Source organism: Oncorhynchus clarkii, chromosome 5 (genome assembly GCF_045791955.1).
Source record: "Oncorhynchus clarkii lewisi isolate Uvic-CL-2024 chromosome 5, UVic_Ocla_1.0, whole genome shotgun sequence".
NCBI classification, from domain to species: domain Eukaryota; kingdom Metazoa; phylum Chordata; class Actinopteri; order Salmoniformes; family Salmonidae; genus Oncorhynchus; species Oncorhynchus clarkii.
The window spans coordinates 85,730,908-85,750,254 of record NC_092151.1 but is presented as its reverse complement, the minus strand read 5'-3'; the positions used below and the strand labels follow the sequence as shown (position 1 = coordinate 85,750,254).

The 19,347-nt window shown below is 41.4% G+C and overlaps 1 protein-coding gene across 1 annotated transcript in view; it reads left to right on the top strand.

Annotated features, from left to right (window-relative positions):
- Positions 1-19,347, top strand: part of LOC139409491 (AP-1 complex subunit mu-2-like) — an 85,205-nt gene that overhangs the window by 52,798 nt on the left and 13,060 nt on the right. The window contains exons 5-6 of the mRNA XM_071154706.1: positions 13,746-13,893; positions 16,346-16,472. Of these exons, the coding sequence (XP_071010807.1) occupies positions 13,746-13,893; positions 16,346-16,472 (275 nt within the window). The remainder of the gene's footprint in view (positions 1-13,745; positions 13,894-16,345; positions 16,473-19,347) is intronic.

The window sequence follows — 19,347 nt, the reverse complement described above, 5'->3', positions numbered from 1 at the left end:
ACTGACTGATTTCCAGATGACTTATATCCAACAGACTGATATCCAACATACTACCAAACTGACTGATTTCCAGCTGACTTATTTCTAGCTGACTGATATCCAACAGACTGATATCCAACATACTACCAAACTGACTGATTTCCAGATGACTGATATCCAACAGACTGATATCCAACATAGTAACAAACTGACTGATTTCCAGATGACTTATATCCAACAGACTGATATCCAACATAGTACCAAACTGACTGATTTCCAGATGACTGATATCCAACAGACTGATATCCAACATACTACCAAACTGACTGATTTCCAGATGACTGATATCCAACAGACTGATATCCAACATAGTACCAAACTGACTGATTTCCAGATGACTGATATCCAACAGACTGATATCCAACATAGTACCAAACTGACTGATTTCTAGATGACTTATATCCAACAGACTGATATCCAACATAGTACCAAACTGACTGATTTCCAGATGACTGATATCCAACAGACTGATATCCAACATAGTACCAAACTGACTGATTTCCAGATGACTTATATCCAACAGACTGATATCCAACATAGTACCAAACTGACTGATTTCCAGATGACTTATATCCAACAGACTGATATCCAACATAGTACCAAACTGACTGATTTCCAGATGACTTATATCCAACAGACTGATATCCAACATAGTACCAAACTGACTGATTTCCAGATGACTTATATCCAACAGACTGATATCCAACATACTACCAAACTGACTGATTTCCAGCTGACTTATTTCTAGCTGACTGATATCCAACAGACTGATATCCAACATACTACCAAACTGACTGATTTCCAGATGACTTATATCCAACAGACTGATATCCAACATACTACCAAACTGACTGATTTCCAGCTGACTTATTTCTAGCTGACTGATATCCAACAGACTGATATCCAACATACTACCAAACTGACTGATTTCCAGATGACTGATATCCAACAGACTGATATCCAACATAGTAACAAACTGACTGATTTCCAGATGACTTATATCCAACAGACTGATATCCAACATAGTACCAAACTGACTGATTTCCAGATGACTGATATCCAACAGACTGATATCCAACATACTACCAAACTGACTGATTTCCAGATGACTGATATCCAACAGACTGATATCCAACATAGTACCAAACTGACTGATTTCCAGATGACTGATATCCAACAGACTGATATCCAACATAGTACCAAACTGACTGATTTCTAGATGACTTATATCCAACAGACTGATATCCAACATAGTACCAAACTGACTGATTTCCAGATGACTGATATCCAACAGACTGATATCCAACATAGTACCAAACTGACTGATTTCCAGCTGACTTATTTCTAGCTGACTGATATCCAACAGACTGATATCCAACATACTACCAAACTGACTGATTTCCAGATGACTTATATCCAACAGACTGATATCCAACATAGTACCAAACTGACTGATTTCCAGATGACTTATATCCAACAGACTGATATCCAACATACTACCAAACTGACTGATTTCCAGATGACTGATATCCAACAGACTGATATCCAACATAGTACCAAACTGACTGATTTCCAGATGACTTATATCCAACAGACTGATATCCAACATACTACCAAACTGACTGATTTCCAGATGACTTATATCCAACAGACTGATATCCAACATAGTACCAAACTGACTGATTTCCAGATGACTTATATCCAACAGACTGATATCCAACATACTACCAAACTGACTGATTTCCAGCTGACTTATTTCTAGCTGACTGATATCCAACAGACTGATATCCAACATACTACCAAACTGACTGATTTCCAGATGACTTATATCCAACAGACTGATATCCAACATAGTACCAAACTGACTGATTTCCAGATGACTTATATCCAACAGACTGATATCCAACATACTACCAAACTGACTGATTTCCAGATGACTTATATCCAACAGACTGATATCCAACATACTACCAAACTGACTGATTTCCAGATGACTGATATCCAACAGACTGATATCCAACATACTACCAAACTGACTGATTTCCAGATGACTTATATCCAACAGACTGATATCCAACATAGTACCAAACTGACTGATTTCCAGATGACTTATTTCTAGCTGACTGATTTCCAGCTGACTGATATCCAACAGACTGATATCCAACATAGTACCAAACTGACTGATTTCCAGCTGACTTATTTCTAGCTGACTGATTTCCAGCTGACTGATATTCAACAGACTGATATCCAACATAGTACCAAACTGACTGATTTCCAGATGACTTATATCCAACATAGTACCAAACTGACTGATTTCCAGATGACTTATATCCAACATAGTACCAAACTGACTGATTTCCAGATGACTTATATCCAACATAGTACCAAACTGACTGATTTCCAGATGACTTATATCCAACAGACTGATATCCAACATACTACCAAACTGACTGATTTCCAGATGACTTATATCCAACAGACTGATATCCAACATAGTACCAAACTGACTGATTTCCAGATGACTTATATCCAACAGACTGATATCCAACAGACTGATATCCAACATAGTACCAAACTGACTGATTTCCAGATGACTGATATCCAACAGACTGATATCCAACATAGTACCAAACTGACTGATTTCCAGATGACTTATATCCAACAGACTGATATCCAACAGACTGATATCCAACATAGTACCAAACTGACTGATTTCCAGATGACTGATATCCAACAGACTGATATCCAACATAGTACCAAACTGACTGATTTCCAGCTGACTGATATCCAACAGACTGATATCCAACATACTACCAAACTGACTGATTTCCAGCTGACTTATTTCTAGCTGACTGATATCCAACAGACTGACATCCAACATAGTACCAAACTGACTGATTTCCAGATGACTGATATCCAACAGACTGATATCCAACATACTACCAAACTGACTGGTTTCCAGATGACTTATATCCAACAGACTGATATCCAACATACTACCAAACTGACTGATTTCCAGATGACTGATATCCAACAGACTGATATCCAACATACTACCAAACTGACTGATTTCCAGATGACTTATTTCTAGCTGACTGATATCCAACAGACTGATATCCAACATACTACCAAACTGACTGATTTCCAGATGACTTATATCCAACAGACTGATATCCAACATACTACCAAACTGACTGATTTCCAGCTGACTTTTTTCTAGCTGACTGATATCCAACAGACTGATATCCAACATACTACCAAACTGACTGATTTCCAGATGACTGATATCCAACAGACTGATATCCAACATAGTAACAAACTGACTGATTTCCAGATGACTTATATCCAACAGACTGATATCCAACATAGTACCAAACTGACTGATTTCCAGATGACTGATATCCAACAGACTGATATCCAACATACTACCAAACTGACTGATTTCCAGATGACTGATATCCAACAGACTGATATCCAACATAGTACCAAACTGACTGATTTCCAGATGACTGATATCCAACAGACTGATATCCAACATAGTACCAAACTGACTGATTTCTAGATGACTTATATCCAACAGACTGATATCCAACATAGTACCAAACTGACTGATTTCCAGATGACTGATATCCAACAGACTGATATCCAACATAGTACCAAACTGACTGATTTCCAGATGACTTATATCCAACAGACTGATATCCAACATAGTACCAAACTGACTGATTTCCAGATGACTTATATCCAACAGACTGATATCCAACATAGTACCAAACTGACTGATTTCCAGATGACTTATATCCAACAGACTGATATCCAACATAGTACCAAACTGACTGATTTCCAGATGACTTATATCCAACAGACTGATATCCAACATACTACCAAACTGACTGATTTCCAGCTGACTTATTTCTAGCTGACTGATATCCAACAGACTGATATCCAACATACTACCAAACTGACTGATTTCCAGATGACTTATATCCAACAGACTGATATCCAACATACTACCAAACTGACTGATTTCCAGCTGACTTATTTCTAGCTGACTGATATCCAACAGACTGATATCCAACATACTACCAAACTGACTGATTTCCAGATGACTGATATCCAACAGACTGATATCCAACATAGTAACAAACTGACTGATTTCCAGATGACTTATATCCAACAGACTGATATCCAACATAGTACCAAACTGACTGATTTCCAGATGACTGATATCCAACAGACTGATATCCAACATACTACCAAACTGACTGATTTCCAGATGACTGATATCCAACAGACTGATATCCAACATAGTACCAAACTGACTGATTTCCAGATGACTGATATCCAACAGACTGATATCCAACATAGTACCAAACTGACTGATTTCTAGATGACTTATATCCAACAGACTGATATCCAACATAGTACCAAACTGACTGATTTCCAGATGACTGATATCCAACAGACTGATATCCAACATAGTACCAAACTGACTGATTTCCAGCTGACTTATTTCTAGCTGACTGATATCCAACAGACTGATATCCAACATACTACCAAACTGACTGATTTCCAGATGACTTATATCCAACAGACTGATATCCAACATAGTACCAAACTGACTGATTTCCAGATGACTTATATCCAACAGACTGATATCCAACATACTACCAAACTGACTGATTTCCAGATGACTGATATCCAACAGACTGATATCCAACATAGTACCAAACTGACTGATTTCCAGATGACTTATATCCAACAGACTGATATCCAACATACTACCAAACTGACTGATTTCCAGATGACTTATATCCAACAGACTGATATCCAACATAGTACCAAACTGACTGATTTCCAGATGACTTATATCCAACAGACTGATATCCAACATACTACCAAACTGACTGATTTCCAGCTGACTTATTTCTAGCTGACTGATATCCAACAGACTGATATCCAACATACTACCAAACTGACTGATTTCCAGATGACTTATATCCAACAGACTGATATCCAACATAGTACCAAACTGACTGATTTCCAGATGACTTATATCCAACAGACTGATATCCAACATACTACCAAACTGACTGATTTCCAGATGACTTATATCCAACAGACTGATATCCAACATACTACCAAACTGACTGATTTCCAGATGACTGATATCCAACAGACTGATATCCAACATACTACCAAACTGACTGATTTCCAGATGACTTATATCCAACAGACTGATATCCAACATAGTACCAAACTGACTGATTTCCAGATGACTTATTTCTAGCTGACTGATTTCCAGCTGACTGATATCCAACAGACTGATATCCAACATAGTACCAAACTGACTGATTTCCAGCTGACTTATTTCTAGCTGACTGATTTCCAGCTGACTGATATTCAACAGACTGATATCCAACATAGTACCAAACTGACTGATTTCCAGATGACTTATATCCAACATAGTACCAAACTGACTGATTTCCAGATGACTTATATCCAACATAGTACCAAACTGACTGATTTCCAGATGACTTATATCCAACATAGTACCAAACTGACTGATTTCCAGATGACTGATATCCAACAGACTGATATCCAACATACTACCAAACTGACTGATTTCCAGATGACTTATTTCTAGCTGACTGATATCCAACAGACTGATATCCAACATACTACCAAACTGACTGATTTCCAGATGACTTATATCCAACAGACTGATATCCAACATACTACCAAACTGACTGATTTCCAGCTGACTTTTTTCTAGCTGACTGATATCCAACAGACTGATATCCAACATACTACCAAACTGACTGATTTCCAGATGACTGATATCCAACAGACTGATATCCAACATAGTAACAAACTGACTGATTTCCAGATGACTTATATCCAACAGACTGATATCCAACATAGTACCAAACTGACTGATTTCCAGATGACTGATATCCAACAGACTGATATCCAACATACTACCAAACTGACTGATTTCCAGATGACTGATATCCAACAGACTGATATCCAACATAGTACCAAACTGACTGATTTCCAGATGACTGATATCCAACAGACTGATATCCAACATAGTACCAAACTGACTGATTTCTAGATGACTTATATCCAACAGACTGATATCCAACATAGTACCAAACTGACTGATTTCCAGATGACTGATATCCAACAGACTGATATCCAACATAGTACCAAACTGACTGATTTCCAGATGACTTATATCCAACAGACTGATATCCAACATAGTACCAAACTGACTGATTTCCAGATGACTTATATCCAACAGACTGATATCCAACATAGTACCAAACTGACTGATTTCCAGATGACTTATATCCAACAGACTGATATCCAACATAGTACCAAACTGACTGATTTCCAGATGACTTATATCCAACAGACTGATATCCAACATACTACCAAACTGACTGATTTCCAGCTGACTTATTTCTAGCTGACTGATATCCAACAGACTGATATCCAACATACTACCAAACTGACTGATTTCCAGATGACTTATATCCAACAGACTGATATCCAACATACTACCAAACTGACTGATTTCCAGCTGACTTATTTCTAGCTGACTGATATCCAACAGACTGATATCCAACATACTACCAAACTGACTGATTTCCAGATGACTGATATCCAACAGACTGATATCCAACATAGTAACAAACTGACTGATTTCCAGATGACTTATATCCAACAGACTGATATCCAACATAGTACCAAACTGACTGATTTCCAGATGACTGATATCCAACAGACTGATATCCAACATACTACCAAACTGACTGATTTCCAGATGACTGATATCCAACAGACTGATATCCAACATAGTACCAAACTGACTGATTTCCAGATGACTGATATCCAACAGACTGATATCCAACATAGTACCAAACTGACTGATTTCTAGATGACTTATATCCAACAGACTGATATCCAACATAGTACCAAACTGACTGATTTCCAGATGACTGATATCCAACAGACTGATATCCAACATAGTACCAAACTGACTGATTTCCAGCTGACTTATTTCTAGCTGACTGATATCCAACAGACTGATATCCAACATACTACCAAACTGACTGATTTCCAGATGACTTATATCCAACAGACTGATATCCAACATAGTACCAAACTGACTGATTTCCAGATGACTTATATCCAACAGACTGATATCCAACATACTACCAAACTGACTGATTTCCAGATGACTGATATCCAACAGACTGATATCCAACATAGTACCAAACTGACTGATTTCCAGATGACTTATATCCAACAGACTGATATCCAACATACTACCAAACTGACTGATTTCCAGATGACTTATATCCAACAGACTGATATCCAACATAGTACCAAACTGACTGATTTCCAGATGACTTATATCCAACAGACTGATATCCAACATACTACCAAACTGACTGATTTCCAGCTGACTTATTTCTAGCTGACTGATATCCAACAGACTGATATCCAACATACTACCAAACTGACTGATTTCCAGATGACTTATATCCAACAGACTGATATCCAACATAGTACCAAACTGACTGATTTCCAGATGACTTATATCCAACAGACTGATATCCAACATACTACCAAACTGACTGATTTCCAGATGACTTATATCCAACAGACTGATATCCAACATACTACCAAACTGACTGATTTCCAGATGACTGATATCCAACAGACTGATATCCAACATACTACCAAACTGACTGATTTCCAGATGACTTATATCCAACAGACTGATATCCAACATAGTACCAAACTGACTGATTTCCAGATGACTTATTTCTAGCTGACTGATTTCCAGCTGACTGATATCCAACAGACTGATATCCAACATAGTACCAAACTGACTGATTTCCAGCTGACTTATTTCTAGCTGACTGATTTCCAGCTGACTGATATTCAACAGACTGATATCCAACATAGTACCAAACTGACTGATTTCCAGATGACTTATATCCAACATAGTACCAAACTGACTGATTTCCAGATGACTTATATCCAACATAGTACCAAACTGACTGATTTCCAGATGACTTATATCCAACATAGTACCAAACTGACTGATTTCCAGATGACTTATATCCAACAGACTGATATCCAACATACTACCAAACTGACTGATTTCCAGATGACTTATATCCAACAGACTGATATCCAACATAGTACCAAACTGACTGATTTCCAGATGACTTATATCCAACAGACTGATATCCAACAGACTGATATCCAACATAGTACCAAACTGACTGATTTCCAGATGACTGATATCCAACAGACTGATATCCAACATAGTACCAAACTGACTGATTTCCAGATGACTTATATCCAACAGACTGATATCCAACAGACTGATATCCAACATAGTACCAAACTGACTGATTTCCAGATGACTGATATCCAACAGACTGATATCCAACATAGTACCAAACTGACTGATTTCCAGCTGACTGATATCCAACAGACTGATATCCAACATACTACCAAACTGACTGATTTCCAGCTGACTTATTTCTAGCTGACTGATATCCAACAGACTGACATCCAACATAGTACCAAACTGACTGATTTCCAGATGACTGATATCCAACAGACTGATATCCAACATACTACCAAACTGACTGGTTTCCAGATGACTTATATCCAACAGACTGATATCCAACATACTACCAAACTGACTGATTTCCAGATGACTGATATCCAACAGACTGATATCCAACATACTACCAAACTGACTGATTTCCAGATGACTTATATCCAACAGACTGATATCCAACATACTACCAAACTGACTGATTTCCAGATGACTTATATCCAACAGACTGATATCCAACATACTACCAAACTGACTGATTTCCAGATGACTGATATCCAACAGACTGATATCCAACATACTACCAAACTGACTGATTTCCAGATGACTTATATCCAACAGACTGATATCCAACATACTACCAAACTGACTGATTTCCAGATGACTTATATCCAACAGACTGATATCCAACATACTACCAAACTGACTGATTTCCAGATGACTTATATCCAACAGACTGATATCCAACATACTACCAAACTGACTGATTTCCAGATGACTTATATCCAACAGACTGATATCCAACATACTACCAAACTGACTGATTTCCAGATGACTTATATCCAACAGACTGATATCCAACATACTACCAAACTGACTGATTTCCAGATGACTTATATCCAACAGACTGATATCCAACATACTACCAAACTGACTGATTTACAGATGACTTATATCCAACAGACTGATATCCAACATACTACCAAACTGACTGATTTCCAGATGACTTATATCCAACAGACTGATATCCAACATACTACCAAACTGACTGATTTCCAGATGACTTATATCCAACAGATTGATATCCAACATACTACCAAACTGACTGATTTCCAGCTGACTTATTTCTAGCTGACTGATTTCCAGCTGACTGATATCCAACAGACTGATATCCAACATAGTTCCAAACTTACTGATATCCAACAGAATGATATGCAACAGACTGCTATCCAACAGACTACCACAGTGCTATGTAAACTACAGTATATAGGGTCCACATGCTTTAGCTTATTAAAAATACTTTATTTTGGGCTTTTCTTCTCTGCTAAAGAGTGAGTGGAGTCAGTTAGTCAACACCTCTGTCTGCACACCTTTCAACTAGATGGCGTGCCAGCATACTTGCATCCAGGCTAGTGACAGTATACAATAGCCTACAGGATTCAGAGGGTTTAGCTCTTTAACAGGAATTTGTTTTCCTGTTTTGCTCCTGGGAAAGGTGCCATGTTCTGACAGAAGGTTCAGCATTCACTTAATTAGGGCCAGGCTACCACGGCAACGGGCTAAATATGTCTCCTTAATTACATCTTCTTACACTTACAATTGAAAGCCTGCTTGTAACATCATACTATAATTTAGTATTTTCATAATTGCTCAGGCAGACTGTTTACTGTGATAATATGGTGACTGTCTGGTGTAGACATGTGAAGATTTTGCCCTGAGGTTTGGTGAGGCCTTTATCAGTGTGTCTATGTTGTCTGTGTCCATGGGCCTGAATAGGGCTGATCATCGCTAGACTGTCTTCCATTGAGACACACACACACACACACACACACATACACACATATACACACACACACACACACACAATACCACCATCAGCTGGCTGCACTCGACACTCCAGACAGACGAGCTCTGTTCCGATCATCGTTTTGCCAAGGAGACCCCCCACCCCACCTCATCCCGGCGTTCTTCCATCCTTGCCCTCTTCTCCCCCAATTAGGCTCTTCCACACCCCCTTAAAACACTACCCACCTGACCTGCCAACCATTCCGTTGTCTTCCCCTGTGTGAGACAATGAGTGTGTTTGTGTGTGTTGTTTCGTAGTATGACTGACATGACATTCTTATGCTAATCTGTCGATTTACCGCCAACTCTGCTCTCGGATAGACTCATTAGCATTTCTGAGAAGAATCAGGACCAAACCAAACAAGCCCTCTTGTCTTTCATCTCTTTCCACTCTCTGTGAGTCGTGATGAGGTGTTGAGATGAAATGATCTCCCTGCTTGAGGTGGGGTTATCGTAAAACACAGTGCAGTGGTGAAATCAAACCAGTGTTATGTAATTTCTTGGTCAATTTTGGGGGTCATCTTTCGGTGCCTGTGCAGTGTGCAGACACACATTTTGAGCCATGCTAGCGTCTTCTAATCTGAGTGATAGGGGAAGAGCCCAGAGAAGGTTTAGTGGAGGAGAGGGGGTTTCTCAGACGAGCCCAGGGAAGGTTTAGTGGAGGAGAGGGGGTTTCTCAGACGAGCCCAGGGAAGGTTTAGTGGAGGAGAGGGGGTTTCTCAGACGAGCCCAGAGAAGGTTTAGTGGAGGACGGGGTTTCTCAGACGAGCCCAGAGAAGGTTTAGTGGAGGAGAGGGGGTTTCTCAGACGAGCCCAGAGAAGGTTTAGTAGAGGACAGGGTTTCTCAGACGAGCCCAGAGAAGGTTTAGTGGAGGAGAGGGGGTTTCTCAGACGAGCCCAGAGAAGGTTTAGTGGAGGAGAGGGGGTTTCTCAGACGAGCCCAGGGAAGGTTTAGTGGAGGAGAAGGGGTTTCTCAGATGAGCCCAGAGAAGGTTTAGTGGAGGAGAGGGGGTTTCTCAGACGAGCCCAGGGAAGGTTTAGTGGAGGAGAAGGGGTTTCTCAGACGAGCCCAGAGAAGGTTTAGTAGAGGACGGGGTTTCTCAGACGAGCCCAGAGAAGGTTTAGTGGAGGAGAGGGGGTTTCTCAGACGAGCCCAGAGAAGGTTTAGTAGAGGAGTGGGTTTCTCAGACGAGCTCAGAGAAGGTTTAGTGGAGGAGAGGGGGTTTCTCAGACGAGCCCAGAGAAGGTTTAGTGGAGGAGAGGGGGTTTCTCAGACGAGCCCAGGGAAGGTTTAGTGGAGGAGAAAGGGTTTCTCAGACGAGCCCAGAGAAGGTTTAGTGGAGGAGAGGGGGTTTCTCAGACGAGCCCAGAGAAGGTTTAGTGGAGGAGAGGGGGTTTCTCAGACAAGCCCAGGGAAGGTTTAGTGGAGGAGAAGGGGTTTCTCAGACGAGCCCAGAGAAGGTTTAGTGGAGGAGAGGGGGTTTCTCAGACGAGCCCAGGGAAGGTTTAGTGGAGGAGAAGGGGTTTCTCAGACGAGCCCAGAGAAGGTTTAGTAGAGGACGGGGTTTCTCAGACGAGCCCAGAGAAGGTTTAGTGGAGGAGAGGGGGTTTCTCAGACGAGCCCAGGGAAGGTTTAGTGGAGGAGAAGGGGTTTCTCAGACGAGCCCAGAGAATGTTTAGTGGAGGAGAAGGGGTTTCTCAGACAAGCCCAGAGAAGGTTTAGTAGAGGACGGGGTTTCTCAGACGAGCCCAGAGAAGGTTTAGTGGAGGAGAGGGGGTTTCTCAGACGAGCCCAGGGAAGGTTTAGTGGAGGAGAAGGGGTTTCTCAGACGAGCCCAGAGAAGGTTTAGTAGAGGACGGGGTTTCTCAGACGAGCCCAGAGAAGGTTTAGTAGAGGACAGGGTTTCTCAGACGAGCCCAGAGAAGGTTTAGTAGAGGACGGGGTTTCTTAGACGAGCCCAGAGAAGGTTTAGTAGAGGACGGGGTTTCTCAGACGAGCCCAGAGAAGGTTTAGTAGAGGACGGGGTTTCTCAGACGAGCCTAGAGAAGGTTTAGTAGAGGACGGGGTTTCTCAGACGAGCCCAGAGAAGGTTTAGTAGAGGACAGGGTTTCTCAGACGAGCCCAGAGAAGGTTTAGTAGAGGACGGGGTTTCTTAGACGAGCCCAGAGAAGGTTTAGTGGAGGAGAGGGGGTTTCTCAGACGAGCCCAGAGAAGGTTTAGTAGAGGACGGGGTTTCTCAGACGAGCCCAGAGAAGGTTTAGTGGAGGAGAGGGGGTTTCTCAGACGAGCCCGGAGAAGGTTTAGTGGAGGAGAGAAATTCGGCAAGCATCAGAAGGGTCCATGATGGAGAATGGATCAATCTGTCTCATTACCCCAGGGGGAGCTTGGAGAGATGCAGGCAGAAGAGATCTATCAGGGGGGATTACAGGTGTGTGTGTGTGTGTGTGTGTATTTGAGGAAGTAGATGGTGTTGCTGTCTGTCACCTGGTTGTTTGTCAGTGAGATATAAAGAGAGGCAAAGGCAGGTGTTCCACAGATGGTCACGTTTGCATACTGGAGGTACATCATCTCCCTCCTACCCACACCCATCTCATCCCTTCAGACACCCAGTCCTCCCTGGAGGACAACAAGCCTCTCTCAGAACAGTATATCTCTGCCTGTTGTACAACTCAGCACTGCAGCATACGTTACTGATAGTACAGCCAGTAGGAGACGATAGTCATACAAGGTCTGCTGTGTTTAAAGGCACAATGGGATCGGGCTAGTGACATGTAACCACTCTCGCGGAGCTATGGGTGCAAGGCCTGACAGTCTATGAGGTCAACTTGATTGCTTTTAGCAATTGTAGATTGTACCGATTTAATGAGCACACAAGATGTACTTCAGGTACAAAATAATGATTTGCACTCAGAGTTTAGTTTAGCGCAGTCTGAGTCTTTTCGTTACAATTACAATGTAAACCCCCTTGTTCCAATTACAACCATGGTTACCGAGCTCACAACCCAAGACAAATCCTTTCAATAATCTATCTACTCCAGTCAAGAGGTTTATTCAAATTAACTTTCTATTCAGGGGTATCATAAGCTCTTTCATCAATAATGATGAATAATGAATAACTACAAGGTATGATATCACCTAGAAAACAAATATCTTCATAAAATAACTTCCGCTGTCCTTCCAAGAGTTTCTTTTCATCTTGTGCTTGCTCCTCTGTTCTTGCACCTAAGTGGAAAGTGAGGTAGCGATGCCTGTATTTGTCCCCCTCTGAACAAGCCTACATGGTATCTGTCCTCTCTCCTCTCCCCCTCTCTTCTGTCTCCTCTCCTCTCTGCTCTCCCCTCTCCCCTCTCCCCTCTCCCCTCTCTCCTCTCCCCTCTCTCCTCTCTCCTCTCCCCTATCCCCCCTCTCTTCTGTCCCCTCTCTGCTCTCCCCGGTCCCTCTGTCCCTCTCTCCTATCTCCTCTCCCCTCTCCTGTCCCCCTCTCTGCAGGTACATCACCCAACAGGGTCACAAGCTGGATGTGTGCGCCCCTCGCCCCCCCGCCACCGTCACCAACGCTGTGTCCTGGAGGTCGGAGGGCATCAAGTACAGGAAGAACGAGGTGTTCATGGACGTCATCGAGTCCGTCAACTTACTGGTGAGAAGCCTCTTTAATGGGATCTCGTTTGGTTACTATTCTACCTGTTGACTGTGAAGATAAAGTCATGGCAACTCTAAAGTAAGAAACTGCTCAATAGAAAAACAGGGGACACCTCTAGTAAACAATAATTATTAAAGAACACTAGCCAAGCAATAAGTTTCCACACATCTTTTAACCCTTTGAATGTGTGATCTATCTGTATAGAGTACAGACTGTACACTATACTGTATATGGCTTGTACTCAGTAATAACCTGCCGATGTCGGGTGACAGTGACTAGTTGGGACAGTAGTATGATTATAAAACAGCTGGTCTGGCTTTGTGTGGCGTAACTGATTTGTGTGTAGGGTAAGACGAACAGACAATAGATTAAAGGCCCAGTGCAGTCAAACTAGAATTACCTGTGTTTTATATACACTACCGTTCAAAAGTTTGGGGTCACTTAGAAATGTCCTTGTTTTTGAAAGAAAAGCAAATTTTTTGTCCATTAAAATAACATTGAATTGATGAGAAATACAGTGTAGACATTTTATGTTGTAAATGACTATTGCAGCTGTAAACGGCTGATTTTTAATGGAATATCTACATAGGTATCCAGAGGCCCATTATCAGCAACCATCACTCCTGTGTTCCAATGGCACGTTGTGTTAGCTAATCCAAGTTTATAATTTTAAGGCTAATTGATCATTAGAAAACCCTTTTGCAAGTATGTTAGCACAGCTGAAAACTGTTGTCCTGATTTAAAGAAGCAAAAAACTGGCCTTTTTTAGACTAGATGAGTATCTGGAGCATCAGCATTTGTGGGTTCGATTACAGGCTCAAAATGGCCAGAAACAAATAACTTTCTTCTGAAACTCGTCAGTCTATTCTTGTTCTGAGAAATGAAAGCTATTCCATGCGAGAAATTGGCAAGAAACTGAAGATCTCGTACAATGCTGTGTACTACTACCTTCACAGAACAGCGCAAACTGGCTCTAACCAGAATAGAAAGCGGAGTGGGAGGCCCCGGTGCACATATGAGCAAGAGGACAAGTACATTAGTGTCTAGTGTGAGAAACAGATGCCTCACAAGTCCTTCTTTTAAAAACAAGGACATTTCTAAGTGACCCCAAACTTTTGAAAGGTAGTGTATATTTCCACACTATGAGGTTGGAATGAAAATGACGATAATGCCCTTAGTGGAAGAGCTCTTTGAAAAGACCGCCTTCATTTTCAGCCTGTTTTAGTGGGATGAAGCTTTGGCCTGCCTGGTGACATCACCAGGCGGTAAATTAGTAAATAGACTATTAACAAAGAGTTCCAAAACTCTCTGCCAATAACAGCTAGTTTAGAGTTAAAAAAATATATTATTGTCACGTACACCTGATAGGTGAATTGAAATGTGTTGTTTTAGAGGGTCAGCCATAGTACGGCACCCCTGAAGCAAATTAGGGTTAAGTGCCTTGCTCAAGGGCACATCAACAGGTTTTTAAACCTTGTCGGCTCGGGTATTTGAATCAGCAACCTTTTGGTTACTGCCCCAATGCTCTAACGCAAGGCCACCTGTTGCGCTACCCCCTCCCCACTCACACCACTCCCAGACAGCTCTAGCATAAAATGTTGCTTGAGAAATTGCTCTTTTTTTTCTCGTTTTGACCATTTTAAATTAAAACAATCCCGGTAAGGTACTTAATTGTTACCCAGAAATGATTTTGAGATCAAAATGGCTGCATTGGGCCTTTAACCTAAACCAGGAAATTGTTGAGTAAAGGTAAACATTCCCAGGTAAAGAGTACATAGTCACACCCTTTACTGTACATACCGTTTACTGTATACCAATGATGGGCAACTTTGATGGAGGTGGGGGCCACAAAGAAACGTATCTCATCATGAGGGGCCGCAGTGGGTCTGTGTACCCAGGATAGATACATTTTTGTTCAAATTTGATTTCTAATAGTTGGATATATATTTAGAGTGATCATTATTTAGAATGGACAGGCCAAGAAACAAGGTCAGGTTTACAGTAGGCTGTATGAGAAGGTTCTTCCAGACACCGTTTCTCCACTTCCTTGAATCGAAAATGTGAGGAAATGATTTCCGATTTCCTGTCTTACAACAATCCTCCGGTTTCTGTGCTAACGTTGTTACACCGGGATACCCATGTGGCCACAACCTTTTGGTTTGGCACGTAACCAGCCCCCTGAGCCCCTGATGTATCCCAGGGGTCACAGACAGAGACATGGCTGATAACTGATTGTAAGGAAGAGCAGGTCTGATGGGCCTCTATTGCCACATTATCATTCAACTGGACAGCTAGATCTCTGAGCTCCCTTTTTGTGACAAGCCACTTTATCATCTTCAGTCTCAAACACCTTCCTTAACCTCATATAAACCTGCCATCCTTGGTTCCTCCTTGTCAAAATCAGAGTGTTGTGATGAATATTTTTTGCTGTCTGTAACCCTCCCTGTAGGTGAGTGCTACCGGCAGTGTCCTGCGTAGTGAGATCGTGGGCAGCATCAAGCTCAAGGTGGTCCTGTCTGGGATGCCTGAACTCAGACTGGGCCTCAACGACAAAGTGCTCTTTGAAATCACAGGACGTGAGTATAAACACCTACAGTATAAAGTCTGTACACCATAGCCGTGGGAAGTAGGGGTGCTGAAATCACAGGACGTGAGTATAAACACCTACAGTATAAAGTCTGTACACCATAGCCGTGGGAAGTAGGGGTGCTGAGTTGCTGCAGTACCCCCCCCCCCCCCCCCCCCCCACAATACATTTAAATAATGTTTCCAAAATTGAATAATTACTCCTGTCTGAACACTGACTGAATCTGGGCAGCACATGAACCAAATGTTTATTTATTTTGTATTTTATTTAACATTTATTTAACTAGGCAAGTCAGTTACCAAAAGACAAAAGGCCTCCTGTGGGGATGGGGCCTGGGATTAAAAATGTAAATAAATACAATATAAATACAGGACAAAACACACATCACAACAAGAGAGACAACACAACACTACATAAAGAGAGACATAAGACAACAACATAGCAAGGCAGCAACACATGACAACACAGCATGGTAGCAACACAACATAACAACAACATGGTAGCAACACAGCATGGTAGCAACACAACATAACAACAGCATGGTAGCAACACAGCATGGTAGCAACACAACATAACAACAACATGGTAGCAACACAGCATGGTAGCAACACAACATAACAACAACATGGTAGCAACACAGCATGGTAGCAACACAACATAACAACAACATGGTAGCAACACAGCATGGTAGCAACACAACATAACAACAACATGGTAGCAACACAGCATGGTAGCAGCACAAACATTATTGGGCACAGACAACAGCACAAAGGGCAAGAAGGTAGAGACAACAATACATCACACAAAGCAGCCACAACTGTCAGTAAGAGTGTCCATGATTGAATCTGATTCCAAATAAACAGTTTGTTGCATTTTGGCCATAGAAATAGAATCCATGGAACCCAGCTAGCACATAACGTTCTGAAAACGATATGTTTCTTACAGCTTGGTGAGAGCCTGGTTGTCCAATGGTTATTTTGCATACAACCTTCCCATAATGTTTCCTACAGGTTTCGTCATGGTTTGTTTTAAAGTAATGTTCTCAAATTGTTCAGAGAACGTTACATTAAGAAAACATTAGTAAAATTCAAAGAACGTTCTAAGAATGCTATTTAAAAACACATACAGTCCATTCCGTTCTCAGCATCAACAAAACTCTCTCTATCCTCAATCTTGTTAAGTGTGTTCAGGTGTGTTGGCCACACCAGATCTGAATGAGTGCTTGTTTCCTTTGAAATGGGGTCTGTTTGAATAGACAAAAATGAACAGCTATGTAATGAGTTCAGAAAACATGGCAGGCTAGCTCCATGCTAGTGGCACAGTGAACTAATTCCATGTATAGAGAGCAGAAGATAAAAAAAGAGATGTGTTTGCATAATTAATGTGTCCTATCTGTGCTTGGAGTTAAAAAAACGTTAAACTAAGCTAGCAGTGTTATCAAAAGTCTCATTGAAACATACTCAGAATGTTATTTAATTACCTTCAAATGACCTAGCATTTTTGTTCTTGGGACGTTAATAAAACCACCAAGGAAAATTTTAAGGGCACCATAGAATTGTTTTCTCAGAACCTCCCTACAACCTAAAAATGTACATTCCCAAAACAGGCTACATTTTCACTTCTATTCAACGTTTAAGAAAAAGTTCAGTTTTAACTTACAGAAAACGTATGGCTTCATTCCCAGAACCAATGGGAAACCAAAAATGTACATTCCCAATTCCAAGGAACCAAATGTGCTAGCTTGGAAGGGTTTTGGAATCTCACTCTGGTAATTAGAATTTTTTATTTATTTATTTAATTTTACCCCCTTTTTCTCCCCAATTTCGTGGTATCCAATTGTTTAGTAGCTACTATCTTGTCTCATCGCTACAGCTCCCGTACGGGCTCAGGAGAGACGAAGGTTGAAAGTCATGCGTCCTCCGAAACACAACCCAATCAAGCCGCACTGCTTCTTAACACAGCGCGCATCCAACACGGAAGCCAGCCGCACCAATGTGTCGGAGGAAACACTGTGCACCTAGCGACCTGGTCAGCGTGCACTGCGCCCGGCCCGCCACAGGAGTCACTGGTGCGCGATGAGACAAGGATATCCCTACCGGTCAAACCCTCCCTAACCCGAACGACGCTAGGCCAATTGTGCGTCGCCCCACGGACCTCCTGGTCACGGCTGGTTACGACAGAGCCAGAGTCTCTGGTGGCACAGCTGGCGCTGCAGTACAGCGCCCTTAACCACTGCGCCACCCAGGAGGCTCACTCTGGTAATTTGACTGGTAAACTCATCGGTATGCTCAAAATGGCTGTCAGTTCTAACTTGAATGGGCACTTCATGTATTCTATTTCTCTACTCTGTCAGTGAATAGTTAAAGGACTTTCACAAATGTCTAAATACAATTGCAGGAAGTATGTTTAGAAAGTGAATGGCTACTGCTGAAAAGAGAAGATTAGTTTGTCAGTAGAAGCTCCCAGTTTTTTTTCTTCTCAACAACTCAGACAGCACTGTTTTTCAAAGTAGCTCTGGCCTCTCTTGAGACCATCACCGGTACGGTGAGAAGCCTAGGTTATGCACATTCATGCTATCTTCATCATTGGGTGAGTCTGTGCCACTGGACAGTTGATTCAGTAGCTTACTGTAGCCTATAATATTGATATATTGTTTCCCTTATTTTTATTGGCCCTGAGCCAGGTCAAGACCAAGGCCCGGTTTCTTAAAAGCATTTTAAAACTAAATTCATTTTAGAACCATAGAATCCCAGAATGACATGAAATGCATTTATAAAAGACCATATTTTCCAGACCCTCCTAAAAATGCTTCTTCTTAACTAGGCAAATACGATGATAGAATACGTTATTATAAAGGGATTTTT